Here is a 22,063-nt window from a genome sequence, read left to right as displayed (position 1 = left end):
CAATTGAATCAGCCATGGGCTATGCACACCAGGCCCATCTAAAGTGCAGGTGAGATCTCTAGGGCTGAATTTAAGTATGCGTGGTGAGTTTTGTGCATTAGTGGTTCAGTTATGGCTCAGCTGGGCTTGGCATTCAGAGAAAGCAATTGGTATTGTTAGCTAAAGGCCAGTTAAAGACTCATCCTTTATAGATTTGAAAGTTCATTCACAAACCCTGATTCCTCCCCAGGAACATGGACCATTTTTGAAAACATGAAGTGCCATTTTAATGAAAAAAAGAATTACTTCAAATCCAAATCAACAATGCCCCAAAAGTCAGTCAACTGTGGTATCATAGAATACCTTTCAGATGAATTTCTCTGGATCATCAGGCTGCAGAAGGGCAGTGGCTTTAAGTATATAGAAAGGAAACTGAAGATCTACACAGAGAGCTTCAAAATCTATCTCGGGGATGCTGCAGAAGGTGAACCCTATTCTCCAACTGATCTTACGCACCACGTGGTAAGTATACACCAAGCCGAAGTAGCAATCCGTTCCCAGGTAGACAGACCTCTGAAGAGAAATTTCTGCGGCTACCTCTAATTCACGGAGGGTTCTGAACCACAGCCAGAGAATATCAAAAGACTGGACCTCATTTTCATTGCTCTTTCCAATTTCTGGTGACCTCTTCTCCCTGGTGACAATAACAGGACAAGAGGAAATGGGTTCAAGTTATGTCAGGGGAGGTTTAGATTGGATATTAGGAACCATTTTTTCACTGAAAGGGTTATTAAACATTGGAATAGGCTGCACAGGGAGGTGGTAGATTCACCATTCCTGAATGTGTTTAAAAAAAGGGTAGATGTGGTACTTAGGGACATGGTTTAAAAGTGGTTTTTGTCAGGGTAGGTTGGACTTGATGATCTTAAAGGTCCCTTCCAACCTCAGCAATTCTATGATTCTATGATTCTAAGTTTGCAGTTATAGCATTTGTCTTCCCAAACAATTATTATGTGTGCTGAGACCCTGCCACCAGGAAGGGACTGGACATCTGCCTGCCAATGAGAAGTAGTGTATGAATTCTTCTTTTTGCTTTGTCTATATGCACTGATTTTGCTTTCCCTATTTAACAGCCGTTATCTCAGTTTATGAGTCTTCTCACTTCCTTTCTGTTTTCATCCTGGCCCCCAGGAGAGAGATTAAGTGAGAAGCCTGGTGGGTGTTTGGCTGTTGGCCAGGCTTGACCCACCAGTGCTGTTTAATGAAAGCCCTGTTTGAGCTGAGGTGCCACATCCACCTGGCATGGTCTGGGGCTTGCCTCAGAGGTAGTCAGCAGGGTATACCCAGAAGAGGACTGGGTACCTAGGTCAGAAACAGCTAGGTGGGGATGTTGTCATACATTGTGGCTGTATCCTGAGAGGTCATATATACTGGAAAGCCTGAAATACACCTGGGCGACACAGGATGCAGAGCAATACCTTGCAAGTCATCTGTAGGGAAATCCCAATGATAGGCGTTGAGTGACAGGTGCTGCATCTCTTTTAGGTGAAAGTAGTTTATCTGCCCTTTTGGTTTCTCAATCATGGAGTCATACTCCTTCCTATAACAAGCTAGGCCTCTGAAAGAATCTCCACTATTCCTTTTGGTTCCCTTTGATTTCCCACCTCAGTTGGGAGACTGAAGGTCTGTTTACCTATACTTTATCTGTGGTAGGGCTTGAGCATCCTAGAATGGGTGGCAAGTAGGCTCCTGGTGGTGGTGTGGATTCAGCACATAAGAATTACTAGGTAAACTTACGACAGCCAGGAAAACATTCTCCCCGGGGTGGTGCCAGGGCAGTGAGACACAATGGAAGCCAAGAAATTTGTTAGCTGTCACAAAGACAGGAACCTGTCTTTAAGTAAGTGCTCTAATTGCAAGGCTTTTTCCTCCAAATAATGATTCTTAGCAACTTGCATCTTCCATCCTCCTCCCTGAACCCTTCCCATCTCCTCAAGTAAAGTTGTCTTATCTGTCTTGGTGAAGCTCCCCTTCCTTATTCTCACTGTCCAGTTGCATGATAACATGATAAAGTTCATGGACAAGATCATTGAATACCTGGAGAGTGAAGAGCATCAAGATGATGGGCTGCTTTTTGCCTTATACACCTCAAGCTGTTACAACATCCCACTAAGCAAAGATGTAATTATCAAGGCTGAAAAACTCTTCCAGAACATCGGCCCATTTCAAGGCAAATTCAAGCATCTGAGAGGAAAGAGGTAATTAAAAGTGTCATGCTACTTTCTTGAGTTACAGATCCTTCTGTAGTCATTCAGTTCATCGGGCCATTTTCTCTGTGGAGCAATTATGTGAAGATAGTGGTGGAATGTGGTCCCCCAACACTCTTTCCCCTTCAGTTTAATGCTTCCTAGCTATATTTCTGCCACTGGCTGCCATAACCTGTGCAGTCTGCCCACTCCAGCAGGTCTCCAATGGAAGGAGAGCCACAGGTCCTCTTTTTGGCAGGGATTGGTTTGAAATTCAGTTATCATTTTAGATGCCATGTGCTATCTCACCAAACCTTTTGCTGACAATTTGAAAAGATTAATGTCTCCCAGAAGTTCTGGTTCATGTCTGAAAGCCTGCAGGTCTATCTTGGATGTCCCAGACATCTCAAAGGGAATTAGACAATTTTGCATAGATCGCTGAATTGAGTCTTACAAAAATGGATATATTAGATCACAAAGTCAGATTACTGTATTCTGTCATACTGTTTTGATATAAACTATAGCATTTGAGTTTTTTTCTTTTTTCTTTTGATTTTCCTTTGCTACATAAAACTTATGGAGGGAGACTGTTTTGTGAAAGCTGGGGTGGGATTCATTTATTGTACATGGATGTTTGCTGATAAGGTCTCTAGATCCAAGCTCTCGCTCTCTCACACATCTTCATGCATCTAAATGTAGGCAAGATGAATGCCATTGGGCTCAAAAGCACTAGGGAAAGCACACAGATTCCACAACAATCCTAGGAGGTGGGTTTGGGACCTCTGACCACTGATGAAGATTTTCGGGGGTTCCTTTTTTTTCAGGAATTACATTGAAGCTGTGAAGAAAATCTGCTTCAGTAATAAAGACATCACCTTGTGCATTTGGCTAATTCCATTGCTGTATGCAATCACAGAGAAGATGGAGGACCCCTTTTTCCCACAATTCATTCCCTCAAAACAGTTCTTGCAGCTGAGAGATGACGAAAAAATGCAGAGGTGGGTTTGAAAGGGAGAGAGAATCAAGACTGGGTCAGGGAAATAAGCTGTTGTACTGTTAGAATAACTTTTTGTTGTTTCGGCTTGTGGACTTTCAGCCACCAGAAACTTTGTGTTTCTTCCCTAGGATGCAAGCCATTGCCTTTATCATACATCCTACTCCTGCCCTGGGCTCTAATTAGGGGAAGAGGAGGGTATTGGAAGGCAAACTAGAAGAAGGGAAGACTGAGCTGAGGACTGTGCAGTCTCATTCAGTCTGTCTGTTTGGAGTAACCTTAGGGAGAGAACTACCCCTAGATCCTCATTTGAGTGTTGTTTCACAGGGAGAAAGGTGGAGTCACTCCAAAATATCCCATCTGCAGGCAAACTGGACAGGGAGCAAAGGCACGTATGTGCACTAACACAAGAGGGACATTGAAGTGCTGGAGCGTGTCCAGAGGAGAGCTACCAGGCTGGTGAGGGGTCTGGAGACCAGGTCATACGAGGAGAGGCTGAGGGAGCTGGGCATGTTTAGCTTGGAGAAGAGGAGGCTGAGGGGAGACCTCATTGCCCTCTACAACTACCTGAAAGGAGGTTGGAGAGAGGTGGGTGTTGGCCTCTTCTCCCAGGTGAATAATGACAGGACCAGAGGAAATGGTCTGAAGCTGTAGCAGGGGGGGTTTAGGTTAAATATTAGGAAGAATTACTTTACTGAAAGAGTGGTCAGGCACTGGAACAACCTGCCCAGGGAGGTGGTTGAGTCACCATCCCTAGAGTTGTTTAAGAAACATCTAGATGTGGTACTTCAGGGCATGCTCTAGTGGCAGAGATTGTAGGTTGTTTGGTTGGACTTGATGATCTGAAAGGTCCTCTCCAACCATGAAGATTCTATGATTCTAAGATGGTGTCCCCTGGACTGAAAGTCTCAAACACAGAATTTCTTCTTTAAAATCCTCAAAAAATCAAAAGTCTGACTGTGTAAATTCACTTGCTAAGAAATCCCAGATATCCCGTTCAGTGTCCAGCCTCTTCTTTAAGTCCAGGGCCACATTTGCCAGCCACAGGAGCACACAAAATGGTACAAAGGGCCTCCTGATTCTCCAAAATGCATCTGCTGTTGATGGTCTATTTTCATAGGAAAGTCCTGGCAATGATAGAGATTCACAAGTCATTCATTGAAAGCAGCTTTCCACTGGCAAAAGCAGTCTTGGAGATGTTGGCACTGAAGAATTTCACCAAGGACCCCCTGCTCCAAATCAAGCTTCCACCTCATCTCCTTCTGGATACTGTGTACCATCGCATCATTGGAGTCGTCTCTAAACCATCCCAAGTGCATGTAAGGCAGACAATACACACAGTAGTAGATCAGCTTCTTGTTGGTGTTTCTGTCCTTGGTTATGGAAAGTTGTGCAATTTTGTACAGGTGAGCCAGACAGTCTCTGTGGCTCCTGAAGAAATTTTCAACAAATCCAAAGGGGTTGGATCATAGAAACCTGGAGTGAGAGCTCAATACCCATGTTTCGAGTGAAGTGGGCAAGGGGATCTCATTGTTTTTTGGCCTGCTGGAAAATGACTAGCAAATACTGTATCAAGTGAATGTTAATCAGAATCTTTAAGCAATTTTTATATCCTGCCACTAAAAGCAGTACCCAAAATGAACACCAGGGTGATCAAACAATTGGAACTTTGTTTAAAGCTGTAAAGGATGAAAGAAGGAACTTAAAGTTCTAACTTGCCTTTTTTTAAATAAAAGTAGGACTTGTTTGTGGGAACCTACTTTCTGTCATTCTCACTTCTGTTTTAACTAGAATGTTTTAACATCCTCTGAGGCCCTGGAGAGGAATTCCACTTAAAGTCTACTTCTTGATGCTTATTATATGGCTTACCCCCAACACACTCTGATTTGTACTTGAAAAACACCCGAGCTAAGCCCTCCCACACCATCCTCTGAACTCCAAAGATCTTGGAGATAGCTGGGGTTTGAAGTGATTGTTTTAATAGGATCTAGATCTGCCTTTCCATTTGGAAGTGCTGTGGGTTTTTTTAATCAAAAATTAGTAAAAAATAATTATTTGAAGGTTTCACACCAGTTTTCATAGAAGACCACCTCAGCTCTTGGAACAGACGGATTTTCACAGTTGTTTTCAGTGTATGTTTTTACCCTCTATTCAGGAAAAGGATTTGAATGGAATTGTGAATAACATTGCTGAAAGGATGGAACTCTGGTTCAAGGACTTGTAAGTGCTAACGTTTTGAGAGGAGAAGTATTAGGACACCTCAGTGGAGGAGGTGGGAAGGAATGGCTAGGCTTGTGGTTGAGCAGAACAAGGGAGGTAATAGTAATTTTCTTTGTTACATGTCATGATCCTTTAAACCCCTCTGGGCCTGAGGAGTATCATGTGAGAAGAGGGTCCACAGGGGAATCTGTCCTGTCAGACAGTATACCTTGATCTCCTGTTGTGGGATTTGGTGCCAAATTCAGACACGTAAGTGGCTCTGGTTGGCTGAGATTGCATAGCATTGTCCAGCAAATGAAGGACAGCCCAGGGAGATGGTTGAGTCACCATCCCTAGAGGTATTTAAGAAACGTGTAGATTTGGCACTTCAGGGCACACTCTAGTGACAGAGATTGTAGGGGGGTTTTTTGTGCATGTATGGTTGGACTCGATGATCTCAAAGGTCCTTTCCAACCATGAAGATTCTATGATTCTATGATAAGCTCAAAGCTATGTGGACTGCTTTTTGAATTATATTGTTAGAATTAGCACAAGAGATGTACAGTGCTTTTCTGTATCCACAGGTGCCTGCTGGGGGGTATGGAGCAGCTGATGAAGACCACGATTACGGAGGATGCCTTGAAGTGTCTGGATTCAACATATGCACTTCTTTTGTTTTCCTTAAACCACTGGCATGCAGTGCCATTTAGCTTGATAATGTCACTGCTACGAATACTTCAGGTGTTTGCTGCAAAATCAGATGTGTTGCAAGCAAATCAGGTAAAAACAACACCCATAGCTTTCACAAAGACATATACCCATGTCTTTTAAGCTGAGAAGGGCCAGGAGTTCAGGTTTGCTTCATTCAAATGTGGCCAACTATAGGAGTGACAGCAGAGCATGTGGCTACCTTTCTCAGTTACTTATTCTAACCTTGTCAGAATTTGTGCTGGGGCAGATGAGGAGGGTTCGCGTGGACAGAGAAGTGGCAAAAAAATTGCTACCAAAGCTGGTAGCATCTCAGAGTGTGCAAGCCTCTTCTTGGAGGACCTTGATAGCTGTGGGAAGGACTTTGTTTTCACTCTGTACACAGCAGTTAAGGGTCAAAACCCGGAGTGAAAAAAAGAATGTCTCTCCCTGCCAATTCTCTCTTTTTTTTATTCCCCAAGGGATTTCAGGAGTTTGACTCAGGAAGATTCAGTGAGTTTGCAGGTCACATCAAGGGTTGGCTGGAAAAATCCTTGCCACGGCCATCCATGTTAAATAGACAGTTCCTGAAGAACATCAGTGTGAGTAGCAAGAACCCACACAAGGGATAACAACTCACCCTGGAAGGTCTGTCTGTACCTTGAGGCCCAGTTGACCAGCTTTGCTTTTCTGTCACAGATGTGTCACGAGCTGTTCTCGTTTGAGATCCTGTGTGTGGAATGGACCCAGAAATGGCAAAGGCTGATATACAGCATAGTTGAAAGGTGGCTGGAGAAAGTAAGTTATGGTTACTTAACTCCAAGAAGGGGGGTGATGCTCAGACCCCAGATGCTCCTGACCCCAGGATGCTCTATTTCGTCCCAGTCAGTGTTTGGCTGATGGGAGCTGAAGCAGCCAGCTCCTTGCTGGTGTAGAGGGGCATAACTCCTCCACCAAGGTGAGAAACCAATGATATTTGGCAAGGCCCAAGAAAGCAACTGCAGCTTAAGCATTTCATTCCTGCAGGTAGAGGGCAGAAAAGTTATGGAATTCTACCAGGAATTCATGAAGGGCAAGTGTTGGAATACAAATCTGGAGAGCTGCTTTACAGATGTAGTCGTTCAAAGGATTAAATACTTGGAGACAAGTGAGGTACAGACTTTCTGTCTAAACTCCCTTCTTACACAACTGAGAGTTTCTACCTCCTACCCCGCTGATCTAACCCACTTTGCTAGCTGTGCTTATTTGGCCTTCAGTGGGTTAATGGAGTGGGAGAGGAATTTTCTGTAAGGGTATAGGTTCTCCAAAACCCATTTACAACTAAGAGGAGAAATTTCTTGTCCTTACAGGACCCCATGTTAGGAGAAATGGTTTCCAAACTCCTCAAGACAAACAGGTCAACCGCCAGGAAAGTGCTTTCTGCTGTTGTTGAGAAAATATTCTCAGACAAGATGAGCACATTGGAAAAAGTAGACAGATTTGTTGACAGCACGGGCCCAGTTCTCACAGAGTTGCTCAGCTCTTCCGTGATCTATGATCTCCTCTGCATTGGTGGTGAGTTCCCCACAGAGTGGCTTTTTTTAAATTCTTGTTTTGACAGTGTGCTTTTATGGGCTCTGAAAGCCAAACAACATCTGATACATGTATCATTGAAATCCCACACCAAAAAAAGTTCAGCCATGGAGCTGGGTGAAGTTTGCAATCAAGTCCTTTCTTTTGCTAGAAAAGAATATGTGGTTTCACCAGCTCTCTTCAAACATCTGCCAAGTTTTTTGCCAACACAAAATGAAAGAGACAAAATATTCACAGATCCTGGAAAAATTATGTTTCTTTTCAGAAACTAAGAAGTGTCTCAATTTCTTTTTCCAGTTGAAATCATGTTTTGTTGTACATTCATGGGAAGTGTTTCATTTTTTAAATGAAAGATATTAAAACAAAAATTAGTCTCTGAAAATGAAAAAAATAACAGAAATACAAATTGTAAAGCACCCCAGAGGTTTGTCTCCAGCATGAAGCAGGGTCCTCTAAATACGCATTTTGGTTTTTATGTACCTGAACCAATTGAAAAATGCTATTTTACGTTGACTGGGAACAAAGCAACATTTTTTCTGATATGCTAGTGTTGGCCACTTAATTCGAAAACAAAGAAATCTGTGCAGTCCGCAAAGATGGTTGTAACATCCCCTTGCCATTCATGGCTTGGAGGCAGGGTGCTGCGATGCTGCTAACTCTTCCTGGGGATGTATGTTAAAAATAAATCCAGTGGGGAAACTGCTGCTTTGAAAAGCACCGTTCTATCACTAGATTTCATCTCTTTTACAGAAAAATCAAAAGACAAGCTTCAAAATCAGATCAGTGAAAAAGCAAGAAACCTGCTGTACAAGTTTTCCGACTTCTTCTGTTTTTTGAGACACCACATTTTCTCAGGAGACATCCCCTGCAACATATTGAACATCATCTTGCAATACCAAGGGCGATTTCAGAATATACTCTGTATCTGCGGTAAGCTCACAGTTTCCAAATTTATTTCTCAAAACAGTAGTTCCACGTGGGGTGTTTCCTATTCAATGGGGCAAATAAAAAATATATTTATTGGAAAGGTATCTAAAATATAAAGAAAAATATAAAGAAAAATATAAAGCCTCACCTCCATACCTGGAAAGAGGATGGAAGTTTACAGTAAGTGAAAGAAGGGACTGACCACTTGGGAAGATTACAAGAATGTCATCAGAGTATGCAGGGATGAAACAAGGAAAGCCAAGGCCTTCTTGGAATTAAACCTGGCAAGGGACATCAAGGTCAACAGGAAGGGTTTCTTCAAGTATATTGGAGGCAAAAGGAAAACTAGAGAAAATGTGGGCCTGCTGTTGAATGAGACAGGTGCCATGGTGACAGGGGATGCAGGGAAGGCGGAGTCACTGAATGCTTTCTTTGCTTCAGTCTTTACTGCTCAGGCCAGCCCTCGGGAGTCCCAGACTTTGGAGGTAACAGAGAAAGCCTGGACAAAGGAAGGCTTTCCCTCAGTTGAGGAGAATCAAGTTAGAGATCAATTAAGTAAACTGGATGTCCACAAGTCCATGGACCCCGATGGGATGCACCCACGAGTGCTGAGGGAGCTGGCGGAAGTCATTGCTGGGTCGCTCTTCATCATCTTTGAAAGGTCCTGGAGAACAGGCGAGGTTACTGAGGACTGGAGGAAAACCAATGTCACTCCAGCCTTCAAAAAGGGCAAGAAGGAAGACCCAGGAAACTACAGGCCTGTCAGCCTCACCTCCATCCCTGGAAAGATGATGGAACAGCTCGTTCTGGGTGTCATCTCAAGGCATGTGGAGGAAAAGAAAGCTACCAGAAGTAGTCAACAAGGATTCACCAAGGGGAAATCATGTCTGACTAACCTGATAGCCTTCTATGATGGCAAGACTGGATGGATAGATGAGGGGAGGGCAGTGGATGTCGTCTTGCTTGACTTCAGCTAGGCGTTTGACGTGGTCTCCCACAGCATCCTCGTAGGGAAGCTTAGGAAGTGTGGGTTAGATGAATGGAGAGTGGGGTGGATTGAAAAATGCCTGAAAGATAGAGCTCAGAGGGTCGTGATTAGGGGCACAGAGTCTAGTTGGAGGTCAATGACAAGTGGTGTTTCCCAGGGGTCAGTACTGCGTCCAGTCCTCTTCAATATATTCATCAATGACCTGGATGAGGGGATAGAGTGCACCCTCAGCAAGTTTGCTGATGACACAAAGCTGGGAGGGGTGGCTGAGACACCAGAAGGCTGTGCCGCCATGCAGTGAGACCTGGACAGGCTGGAAAGTTGAGCAAAGAGGAACCTTATGAAATTCAACAAGGGCAAGTGTAGGGTGCTGCACCTGGGGAGGAATAACCCCATGCACCAGTACAGGTTGGGGGCTGACCTGCTGGAGGGCAGCTCTGTGGAAAAAGACCTGGGAGTCTTGGTGGACAACAGGATGACCATGAGCCAGCAATGTGCCCTTGTGGCCAAGGAGGCCAATGGCATCCTGGGGTGCATCGAGAAGAGTGTGGCCAGCAGGTCAAGGAGGTTATCTGGCCCCTCTACTCTGCCCTGGTGAGGCCGCATCACAGTTCTGGGCTCCCTGGTTCAAAAAGGACAGGGAACTGCTGGAGACGCTACAGTAAAGCATTATGAAGGTGATTAGGGGACCAGAACATCTCTCTTATGAAGAAAGGCTGAGGGACTTGGGTCTTTTTGGTCTGGAGAAGAACTGAGGGGGGATCTTATCGATGCTTATAAGTACCTAAAGGGTGGGTGTCAGGAGGATGGGGTCAGGCTCTTTTCAGTGGTGCCCAGTGACAGGACAAGAGGTAACGAGCACAAACTTGAGCATAGGAAGTTCCGCCTAAACATAAAGAGGAACTTCTTTACTTTCAGGGTGGCAGAGCACTGGAACAGGCTGAGAGGAGGTGGAGTCTCCTTCTCTGGAGACATTCAAAACCCGCCTGGACGTGTTCCTGTGCAACCTGCTCTAGGTGACCCTGCTCTGGCAGGGGGGTTGGACTAGATAATCTCCAGAGGTCCCTTCCAACCCCGACCATTCTGTGATTCTTTGAAAACCAAAAATTCTCTGCAAGAGAATAAACACAAAGGCAAAAAATCGAAAAGCTGAATAAAGAAAATATTTTTAAGCCCTGTTAAATGCTATGATGGACAGAAAACAATATTCTGCTGTACAATTGATAGCAATTAAAATATTGTGGTGTTCTTATGATTTATTTATAGAATTGTATTTGTGTTATTAGAATCATAGAATCATAAAATGGTTTGGGTTGGAAGGGACATTTAAAGGACATCTAGTCCAATCCTCCTGCAATAAGCAGGGACATCTTCAACTAGATCAGGTTGCTCAGAGCCCCGTCCAACCTGACCATGAATGTTTCCATCTACCACCTCTCTGGGCAATCTGTGCCAGTGTTTCACCACAATCATGTAAAAATATTTTTCCTTATACCTAGTCTAAATCTACCCTCTTTTACTTTAAAGCCATTACCCCTTGTCCTATTGCAACAAGTCTGCTAAAAAGCCTGTCCTCATCTTTCTTATAAGCCCCCTTTGAGTACTGAAAGGCTGAAAGGACTATAAGCTGTCCCTGGCACCTTCTCTTCTTCAGGCTGAACAACCCCACCTCTCTCAGCTTGTCCTCATAGGAGAGTTGCTCCAATCCTCTGATTATTTTTGTGTCCCTCCTCTGGACTCACCTCTAACAGGTCCACGTCTTTCCTGTACTGGGAGCCCCAGAGTTGGACACAGTACTCCAGATGGGGTCTCACAAGAGCAGAGCAGAGCAGAGGGGCAGCATCACCTCCCTCAGCCTGCTGGCCACACTTCTCTTGATGCAGCCCAGGATACAGTTGGCTTTCTGGGTTGCAAGAGCACATTGTCTGCTCATGTCCAGCTTTTCATCCACCAGTTCCCCAAAGTCCTTCTCCTCAGGACTGCTCTCAGTCCCTTCATCACCCAGCCTGTGTTGATGCTGGGGGTTGCCCTGATCCAGGGGGGAACCCTGCACTTGGCCTTGTTGAACCTCATGATGTGCACATGGGCCCACTTCTGGAGCTTGCCCAGGTCCCTCTGGATGGCATCCCATCCCTTAGGCATGTCGACTACACCACTCAGATTAGTTTAGTTTAGCGTGCTAAGGGTTTTTTTACCTGTTGCTGTTTATGCTGGTTACAAAATAACCTTCAAGGTCACAGGCCAGTTCCAAAATCCTCCTATATTTTACAAAAACCTGGAAGAAACGTCTTTCAAATTCTTCTGCAATGATAAAATTCATCCATGTGTCTCAGAGTGTTTTAGACTTTGGCTGTGATCAAGTCAGAATGGCTCTGGGTTGATGCTGCTTTTAGATCAAGTGACACACCCTTTTGTACGAATTCAAGCATGCATTTTTTTAATGTCTGTGATTATGTTTCCTGTAGGTCTTCTCCCTTTTCAAGTGATTTTCTCAAAAATCCTTTATATCTGAGGTCTAGGCATGGGTTTTTTTCTTTATTTCTTTCCCCAGATTCTTCTGTCTCCAGCTGCATAGCAACAGTGCTGAAAGTCAGAAGGGAGGAATACGACCAATTGGAAGAGCAGAAACAGCAGAGATGCTCATTTCTGCATCTGTGCAACAGCATAAAGGATGTGATAAGAGGTACCATCCCATTCTATTTGAGAGGATGGGGTTTCCTATGTGGTTCTTGAACAGGGAGCTGTCTCTAAAACTAAAGAGCACTAGGAAATGGTGCTGCACAGCTGCCTACTGCCAAGCAGTAGCTGGGAGGAGAGAGTAAGCAGGGGGTCTTTAAGGAAAAAAGGAATGGGGAAAGTCTGGTAGGGTTTTTTATATAGAAGGAGTTCAGTATAGTGGGAAATCTGTTTCACAGGGGAAGATTAAACAGTGCCAGATTTTTCATTATTCTGAGAGACATATAAGGTTGGATTACCTAGTTTGACAAGTGTTTGTAGGGGGAAAGTGCATTTCAGACAGAATGAACAATCTGGGATCTAGAAGAGAAGAACTGAGATAGCAAAAGGGAGCAGAAGTGTATATTGGTTGGGAAGACTCACCCAGTGAGCTCTTCCTGCTGCACCGTGGAACATATTGTATCAGGAATAGCATGGCCAGCAGGAGCAGGGAAGTGATCATGCCTCTGTACTCGGCACTGGTGAGGCCTCACCTCGAGTACTGTGTCCAGTTCTGGGCCCCCCTGTACAAGAGGGACATTGAAGTGCTGGAGCATGTCCAGAGGAGAGCTACCAGGCTGGTGAGGGGTCTGGAGACCAGGTCACATGAGGAGAGGCTGAGGGAGCTGGGCATGTTTAGCTTGGAGAAGAGGAGGCTGAGGGGAGACCTCATTGCCCTCTACAACTACCTGAAAGGAGGTTGGAGAGAGGTGGGTGTTGGCCTCTTCTCCCAGGTGAATAATGACAGGACCAGAGGAAATGGTCTGAAGCTGTGGCAGGGGAGGTTTAGATTAGATATGAGGAGGAATTACTTTACTGAAAGAGTGGTCAGGCACTGGAACAGCCTGCCCAGGGAGGTGGTTGAGTCACCATCCCTAGAGTTGTTTAAGAAACATCTAGATGTGGTACTTCAGGGCATGCTCTAGTGGCAGGGATTGTAGGGGTTTTTTGTGTGTATGGTTGGACTCAGTGATCTGAAATGTCCTTTCTAACCATGAAGATTCTATGACTCAAAGATTCTATATAAATCCCAGTGTTGAAGTTCTCCAATTGGGTGCAAGAATCAATAGAAGTGATTCTCCAGCTGGGGTGGGCCAAATGGTGGAGTAAGCCTCCTCAACCTCTGTTTCAGGCCCGAGTTGTTTTCTAACAATATAGACACTATCACAGTTTCAAGACCTTGGTTTGAAGGCTCCCTTCCTCATCATGGAGTAGCTGATTTTGCCCACCATTTGTTTTTGTGTTGATCTTGGATTCAGTTTTTCCCCAAGAACTTTGTCAGAAACAAACGCACACGCACACACCCCCCTCCTCTTTGGCGTTGTAGACAGGTTCAGAATATTTTAATGCTTAGAGGGTAAGCATCTTTCTAGCTGGAGAAATGCACTAATTTTTTTTTTGTTTCCATCTTGTTTAGTGGATAAAAGTGCTGTGTCTAAAAGCATCAGTGAAACAGGAAGTTTTAAGGATCAGATGTCTGTAAGCATATTTTCTATGAATGGTGAGAAGAAAATGCCTCGATTGCACCCCCTTGCTAAATACAGTGACATGATGAAAAAAATTCATATCTTAGAGGAAAGCAATTATTTTCTGAGACTGTGGAAGAAAAAAGCAGAGCAAATCAAGGCCACAATGCCTAAAGGCAAAATTCTCTTGATAGAAGATGTGCAAGAAAACATTTATAGGCCAGCCATTGCCGACTTTCAGAGTACCTATCTATCCCTCAAAGACTTTTCCATCACCCTTGGGACTGTGCAGAGCCATTTTGAGAAGCAGTTAGCAAATGAGAGTCAACTCAAAAAGGAGTTTAAAATTATGGAGATGTCCGAAGGGAAAGGGAGTGGAGAAGCTGCCTGGGTAGATGCTGCCATGGAGAAGATTAAAAACTACCTGACCCTGTCTACAGTGGTGAACACTGCCAAGATGATAGATGAACTACGGAAGACACTTGAGCTTAATGGAAATTTTCAGATTCTCAGCGACCTAACAAAATGTGTAAGTAGAACACACATGGATATCTGGCTTATACTGAGTGCTCTTGTGGCTTCTGTGTTGGCAGATCTGAATGGGAAACCTCTGCTTTTGTGCGTCTTAACTTTTAACTAAATTATACTGGACATAGTGGAATTCTTCTTCTGGAATATAAATTTCACTGCTGTAGCAGTCTCTCTTTTAGCCTGGCACCTTTATAAGTCAGGAATGCGATTCAGCTCACCCTTAATCAGACTCCTGATCGTCTGCAAATGAGCTCCCAGTGCCATTAGAGATGCCCAAGGGCATCTGAGGCAACTGTGTGAGGCCAACGGATGCAGACATCTGTATCTGTCAGCTACCAAATTCTGCAACAAGTGATTTGGAATATATAGGGAAGTATTATCTTCCACAACCTCCACGGAAAGTTTCAGGCAGAACCAGGAGTTAAAAACTCCAGGACTTAAATAACAGATCCAAACCTAATTATCTCTACCAACTCCAGTAATTCTTCATTTGGCTTCCACACGTTCTTTTTTACAGGTCTCCAAACCTGATTGCTCCAATCCTGGAAAAGCTAAAGTTTCATATTGTCATAACCTTTCTATTATGGTAGCAATGATGGGGCACTGCATGGGTTGCTCCCAAGGAGCAGCTGGGTGTTCTGTAACTTTTTTGTATTTTGGATAGCTTTCCATGTTCTGGACAGGTTTCCCCAGAAATTTAAAATTGGAGCAGACCTTATAAATTTTGTGGAAAGGTCCTTTTAGTGATCAGGACTTCAATGCAGATGTTAGACAAGATTTATATCATGGCTCTGTGCCTCTGCTGCAGGGACTTGTACTTAAATAGCCAAACCAGGCTTATGAAATAGATTGGATGAGAGGAATGGAGGTCTCTGGGGAGCTAAGCCTTCAGAAAATACCCTGAGTGGCTGATGAAACTTTGATGTGTGGGGCAGAGGCAGAGCTTACCTTCCCTCTTCTTTTACCAAGGGACACACACCAGTATGTCTTAATGTTTTTTTCCAGGAAGAGACAGAATTCAGGAATCAGAGACTTGATTACATTACCCCGGATTTAATGAAGGTGAAAAATAGTTTGAGCAACCTTCCAGAAGAGACGCTGGACTTTTTGAGGGTACTACTTGAATGCACAAGGAAAGGCTTTGTCTCCTGGATCAAAACTGTAATAAAAGGTGAGTTGTACTTGGATGTAATAGTCATCAGATAAGAGAGGCAATAGAAAGGGATCACGTTGTCCCTACTTGTCACAACAGCCAGAGGCATTGCATGAATCAACTATGTGAACTCCTCAACTATGAGTCAGCTATGAAACTCCTCAACGGTGTGGTTCGGTTTTGGATCTTTTATTTGTTGGGGTTTTTTTTCAGATAAAACAGAAATCCCTGTATTTGTGGACCTGGCGTCAATTTCTGCAGGTGAAAATGACAGAGATATTGACAAAGTGCGGTTCTTCCGTGATGCCATGGCTGCTTCAGCACCCATTATATTTGACCTGAGACCCACATCTGGATTTGAACAGTTCTTTGCAGCCCTATCATTCATCAGTGAAGCCACTGAAAAAGACAATAATCTGCCCAAGAAGTTGGTGAGTCTGCAAATCCCATGTTCCAAAATTAATTGGATGTGTACTGGAAGAAAGAATTGTCAAAGTCTGGTGCCATGCCATAGGAGCGACAAGACATCCAAGTGGGCGTAGTGGATATAAGGCAAGACCTATAAGAAATCTGTGCTCTTTGGGACTGAAGTCCAGTTGGAACACCTTAAAAGACCTCAAATGCCTGTGTGAGGGCAAATGGAGGAGACCCATTAGGTGTCACTTGCAGAAGAAAGAGAATCCAATGCTCTGTGTTTTAGTAAAGTCTAGTCTAGGGTTGTCTTGAATAATTCTCTCCACAAAAACTGTAGCATCCTACTCAGGATACCATTCCACTGACACCCTTCTTCCAAATTGCCAAAGACTGGCAGAGAATAGCAGCTTCACAAAATACTTACTCACTGGCTTTGGGGTTCAGAAAGTTAGTAAGGTAGATGCAGATTTACGTGCAACAGCTGTGCTTTGTCCTTTCAGCCACAGCAGGCACAAGAAACCCCACTCTTTCCCAAATCATCCTTATAGAGGTTTCATTCTCTTGTGTTGGTTTTTTCTTTAACAGAAGGATTCTTGTGATAACAGAGAGTGGATCAAGATGGTTCATGACTGTCATGGCTCCATAAAGCGTTCCTCAATCTCTCAAGCCAGAGATATCAACAGCAGAGGGATTTTTGTCATCTCAGCACCTCAAAAATTCAAGGTAATGGTTCTCCACACTTTGAAGAGTGCTTTTCGGGGGATTGTTTCTGCCCAAATAAATTAACATGCTTGAAATCCATTTCTAAGTAGTATGTCAGCTAGCCAATACATCTCTAGTCAGGTTTGAAAGAAGCACAACCTCATGTCACATTTTCCATTAAGCCTTGGTAATTTTCAAGGCAAAACAGGCTTTTTTTGTCCCCAGGGAGGAGAGGAAGCAATATTTTAATACCAAAAAGAAGTCTTCTGATCACTCAGAAAGTGAAAAAAGGAAAGGGAAAGATTTAAAATGAGAACTGCTGCTCAATTGTTCATGGAGAGTGGTGCTTGCAGCATACTCTGAAAGAGTGAGCCCTGCACAACAGAAGGGGGAAAGAATGATCTGCATCTTAAGACATGGGAAAACTTTATGTTTGGCTGTGATATGCAGGGATGCGCTACTATTCTTGAAGATCCATTGCACAAGGATGGGGAATTACATAGAGAAGAAGTAGAGCGGGGCTAATCCTCTTACCTGCTTTCCAGGCTGCCCTTGAGGACTGTGTTTCAGTGCTACTGCTGAAGGACACCACAGAGGAAGAATCTCAGACAGATCAGAATGCTAAACAATACAACCTGGCTCAGCTCACAGAGCTCCAGAACAAGCTTATGTTGATCACCACCAAAGCTGAGCAAGGCAGAGAGGAGGCAAACCGCTTTGTGGAGGTAAGCCACAATGCAACACCAATATGTGCTTGGAAAACAGTGGCCATAAGGCTTGGGATTTTTTGCTAGAATTCTTTCATGGAGACTCATCCTTCACCTTTAGCTCTGACTCTTCAAGAATAGAGGTAGAAGACTCCCAGATCTCACGTGTAAGGCAAATTATAAATACACACATTCTCTTGCAATGTGATGATGATGGAGTGTGTAGAAGTCTGACTCTCTGAGATCTTGGCCTCGCCTGCATGTTAATTATATGTATATCTCTACCCAAGCAAGCCATCTAAGCTCCTGCTGCGGTGAATGAAGAGAAACAGGAAGCTACAGGGGTGTGATGGAAGTCCCACTGCAAGCCAGATGCTTCACATACCAAAAATACCTTTTCATTATTTCCTATGCAATTTATTCAGGTGTTTGAAGTGAGGTGTTCTCTTACATACCTTAGGAACCGCTTCAGCTGTTTGCTATCTCAATTGTAGGCAGTGTAGTGCTTCAGTCAGAAATGAAGAAACCTCACAAGAGCCAAATATTTCAAAGGTGGTGATTCTGAGGTTGTGATACAGTTCATCATAATCTTTAGGGGTGAGACAATGGAGCTGTCCTTCATCTATGGACCTCCTTCCCCCAGTAGACATGTGCTACATGGAACCAGTGTTTTTGAAGAGTAGCAGAAAAACTTTTTGAAGAGTAGCAGGAAAACATGCACTTCTAGGTCATGTCCTTGGCTAAGAAATGTATCCTGAGAAGAAGCTGTACATAAAAATTGAGTCAAATAAGTTTGGGGGGGGGGGGTTCTGCTTAACAGGTTTTAATAGATCTTTGGAAGAAAATGTAATGTGAGAAGTATTCAGTAGCTGTTGAAAACACATGATAATCCATTTCCCTATTTTGTCTGTGGCATGTTACAGATCCTGGAAAAAGTTCAAATGGTTGGAAAGTTGTACCTGCAGCTTCTCAGTGTTGGCAATATCCTCTTCATAGACTGGAAGGCTGACATCTATTGCAATCCTCAAAGCAGAGTAAAAGTTTACACAGAATTTGGAATTGCTGGCATCCTTGTTCAGAGCACCAGACCTGTCCTGGAGGAGCTGGATGGCCTTTGCAAAGCAATGGAGCACTGCCTGGTAGAGTGGAAGAAATATCTGGAGACTCAAAGGGACACCTACCGTCATCTCAACCTGTTCACTGCACACCAGCTCTTCTGTTTATGTAGCCAACTGGCCAAAGCCCACAATAGTGTAATAGAGCCACAGATTCTTAATAGGCTTTCTGTCATAAAGCATGACATTAAAGCAGAAGATATTAGAAAAGCCCTGGAGCAAGCCCTCATGACTCCACTTGACTCTGTCAACACATCAGCAGGAGGCAATGGGTCCGTTACCTGGCATGACTATGTCATTCGTTTTCCCCAGCTCATCAAAAGCCTGGCTGAATCTGGCTACGATACGTCAGTGGCAAAGGCAGCCCTGCAGAGCTGCCTTCAAAATTCTGACATTACAGAGCAGAAGCTGATGAATTTTGCCTTTGAACGAGGTGATGACAAGGAAGAGGTTGAAAACCTGAGCAAATTATATGATGAACAGCGAGAAGCGTTTCTGCAGAAGTCAAGGAAGTTTAAAAACAAGAACAGAGATGTCGACCAGGCAACTTTTAGCTCTCTTGCTAAAGATGAACTAACTACTTCCTTTGAGAGTTTGCCATCCATCTGTGACAAGGTGAATCTGCTCTGGGATGCTTACTGTAAGAAATTCACTGGCCTTGTGTCAGACAAATACATCAGCCTGGATGTCTTCGGTGAAACACTGAAGCAATTAGCAGCTCTTGAAACCACATGTATCAAGAGAAGTTTACCAGTAGGCCTTGAAGCCAGGAAACCTTCTCTCATCATGTGTAAAGAAGAGGAAATGTTACTCTACATGCTCTCCATTTACAGGCACACCGAGACAGAACCCCTCCCAACATATGATGAGGTCCTGGTGTGCACACCTGACACAACGGAGGAAGAAGTGGAGCTGATTGTTAGGAGAGCTCTTTCATCTGATTCACAAAACCAGAAAATCTACTGTTTGCTGGGTGCTGAGAAATTAGTGTACAAAGTTTCCAAACAACTGGAGTTCCACTTCTTCCGCTTGCTGCAATCTTCTACAGTCCCTGACTACAGGTTCATTATCTTTTGCAATGCCAAAGCTCACAATTCTTATGTTATCACAGCCTTCGACACCTACAAAGTTACTATCCCATGCTGTTCTAAGACAGAAATCCAGGCCTACCTGAGCACACATCTCAAAGTGCCTTGTGGAACGGCCCCTGTTGCTCAGGCCTTCGAAGAGCCTTATCAGCAGAACGTGAAGTTCATATTTTCAAATCAAGCAGGAATGGGTAGGTGTTAGTAGTCCTACTGTCAGTCATGTCTCAGACCAGGAGGCCTTGAGAGGAAACTGGCATGCAATGGAGAGCCCTCCACCCTCCTCATATGTTTAGGTTTGGGTAGTGAATTTCAAGAGGGATTTTAGGCCACCTGGAAAGGGTCCAAAGGGGAATGACAACACAGCCTAGAAAACACAAGCTTCAGGGGGCTACAGTTGTCCAATCTAGAGAGAAATAAGTAGTGGTGTGAGACTATGGGAAAGAGCAAGAATCAAGACTCCCATCAGAATGGGAGTCAGTTGCCTAAATAAGCCCAGATGTCCTCTGAAAGACCACAGGCTAGCCCAAGTGGCCTCCACCTGCCATTCCAGGATGGAACAAGTGTTCTGTAGGCCCTTTGCAAGCCTCAGCAGGATGTTTCATGCTTCCTACCATTTCCGAAACCTTTCAAGACATGTCTCTTTAGACAGCAAGGTTTTCTGACATTTTGTAGGGCACATCAGAGGCAAGTTGGTCAGGATCCAGGCCTTTTGGCTATGTCTGTACTGGTAGCCTCACGGGGCTGGAGTCAGGGCATGAGTTCTGTCTTGCAATGAGCCATACTGCTAAAATTCTGAGCACAGACTTGGAGGATATCCCTCGTGACTGGGACCTGGTCCCAGGTATTGTTCTAAAGAGGCTGTTAAGAGTTGGCCACTCAATTTGGAGGGAATTGAGATATTGGGAGAAAAAATGTCCCGTGCATGTAAAAGGGCAGACTGACTGCAAAGGTGAATCTTGGCTGTCTCTTCTGTTCCTTAGGTAAGTCTCTGTTTGTGGACAATACTGTCCAAAAGATCCGTGCCCAGCTGGGTGATTTACCAATGGTTCACAAAACCATTAGGCTGATGGAGTCAGAGATTGATTTCCAGTTCCTTCTGGAGGAGCTACTCTCTGTTGAAGAATTCCCGACTGAAACTCAACCCACCGTCTTCCACATTGATGTGTCACCAGCGGTGAGTCTTTGTCTTGGTGGTTGAAGGTGGAGTGTCCAAGACCTCACAGGCTCTTTTAGAGAAGAATGGCTTATTCTCATCTAAAGTAGTAGCAGCAGGTGCTTAAAAGTTAAAGTGGACAACAGGAGTTCTGGGTACAGTTTGGAAGCTTAGGTGCCTGCATTTTCCTTGTTCCATGCCCACAGATGTGGAAGCTGTGTGAAATGGGTCCCATTTCATAAAAGCAATCTTTCCTCCTACACTGGTATCAATCAGAGTGTAGGGTACTGGAGGATGGCTGAACTCAAACAAATCAGGTTAGACATAGAAGCCCTCATATACAGGGAGAAGAAGGAACAGATTCTCCAACTCACATCCAGTCTGATACCCCTCTGGAAGGCTTTATTTAAATAAAAGGTAGTGGGCTTAGGGCAGAGGGTGAATCCAGATGACCTAGTCCTACCTCAGAAGGCTATGAAGTACTGAGCATCTGATCATATTAACAGTTGCAGCTGTCTCAGTGTGTGCTAGAATAGCAATCCTGCACAAGAATGGGAGCAAAGCTGTAGTCTGGCTGCAGGTACTACTACCTGCCATGGGTAGTGGAGTAAGTGTGTTTTGATAGGCATATCTTTCACCAATTTTCAAATGTTTCTTCCCTGTCAGGTGTCAACAGGTCTCTATCGGCTGCTGATTGACCTATGCATCCTCAGACACATCCAGAGTCCCAACGGCTTGGTCTGGAAGTGCAAATCCTCTCATCTTTACTTGATTGAGTACCTGGCAAAAGGGAAAAGTGTTATCAGAACAAGGAAACAAGAGGTACTGATTTGGGGATGATGTGCAGGTCAGAGGAATAGTAAGGGAGGAGGTTAACATAACCAGGTCTTCATCTGCAGTATTGGAGTGATGGCTTATCTACATAGAAACGAGCAGTCTCACCATGTGTCTACTCTGGACAGGAAACGTAAGGTGCTGTGTGGGGCTCGGGGCTTTCTTCAGTTCATTCCTGGTGTAACAGACATCCCACATATTCAAAAAATAATAGAAGTCTCCCATATGAGAAATGAGGGAGGACATTCTAAAAGAGGAAATGAGGGATATGATGGAGAGTTAGAACATCCTGAGTGGCCTGGAGAGGGTGAATGGGGAGCAAGCATCCACCCTCTCTTCCAGCACAAGAACCAGAAGCATTAAACAATGTTAACAAGATCAGCTTAGAACAAATGAAATTTGATTTTTCGTGGTATGGGTCATAAATCTGTGAGGGTCCCTGCCAAAGGGGGCTGTGTGTGCTTCCTTTGCCAGGTTGACACAGGTGCAAGGTGAGTCTGGCCAAGTATTTGGAAGTGAAAGACATTGTGAAGATGGAGAGTACCCTGCGCTGAAACCTGTCTGTTTGGCAGATCATTTGGTGGGTGCACATA

General features: G+C 44.2%; 1 protein-coding gene across 3 annotated transcripts in view; it reads left to right on the top strand.

Annotated features, from left to right (window-relative positions):
* LOC141736182 (E3 ubiquitin-protein ligase rnf213-alpha-like) overlaps positions 1-22,063 on the top strand; it is a 62,328-nt gene that overhangs the window by 4,668 nt on the left and 35,597 nt on the right. For all 3 annotated transcript variants that reach the window (XM_074570004.1, XM_074569993.1, XM_074570012.1), the window contains exons 7-26: positions 230-501; positions 2,032-2,237; positions 3,050-3,223; positions 4,340-4,538; positions 5,375-5,439; positions 6,003-6,198; positions 6,588-6,707; positions 6,805-6,903; positions 7,132-7,257; positions 7,455-7,659; positions 8,428-8,607; positions 12,144-12,275; positions 13,725-14,302; positions 15,310-15,475; positions 15,671-15,888; positions 16,457-16,594; positions 17,119-17,298; positions 18,204-19,674; positions 20,464-20,657; positions 21,303-21,458. In XM_074570004.1, coding sequence (XP_074426105.1) covers positions 230-501; positions 2,032-2,237; positions 3,050-3,223; positions 4,340-4,538; positions 5,375-5,439; positions 6,003-6,198; positions 6,588-6,707; positions 6,805-6,903; positions 7,132-7,257; positions 7,455-7,659; positions 8,428-8,607; positions 12,144-12,275; positions 13,725-14,302; positions 15,310-15,475; positions 15,671-15,888; positions 16,457-16,594; positions 17,119-17,298; positions 18,204-19,674; positions 20,464-20,657; positions 21,303-21,458 — 5,075 coding nt within the window. The remainder of the gene's footprint in view (positions 1-229; positions 502-2,031; positions 2,238-3,049; positions 3,224-4,339; positions 4,539-5,374; positions 5,440-6,002; positions 6,199-6,587; positions 6,708-6,804; positions 6,904-7,131; positions 7,258-7,454; positions 7,660-8,427; positions 8,608-12,143; positions 12,276-13,724; positions 14,303-15,309; positions 15,476-15,670; positions 15,889-16,456; positions 16,595-17,118; positions 17,299-18,203; positions 19,675-20,463; positions 20,658-21,302; positions 21,459-22,063) is intronic.

The sequence above is a fragment of the Larus michahellis genome, chromosome 1 (genome assembly GCF_964199755.1).
Source record: "Larus michahellis chromosome 1, bLarMic1.1, whole genome shotgun sequence".
Taxonomy (NCBI): Eukaryota; Metazoa; Chordata; class Aves; order Charadriiformes; family Laridae; genus Larus; species Larus michahellis.
Note: the sequence above shows the minus strand (reverse complement) of the source record. Positions and strands in the feature narration are given on the sequence as shown.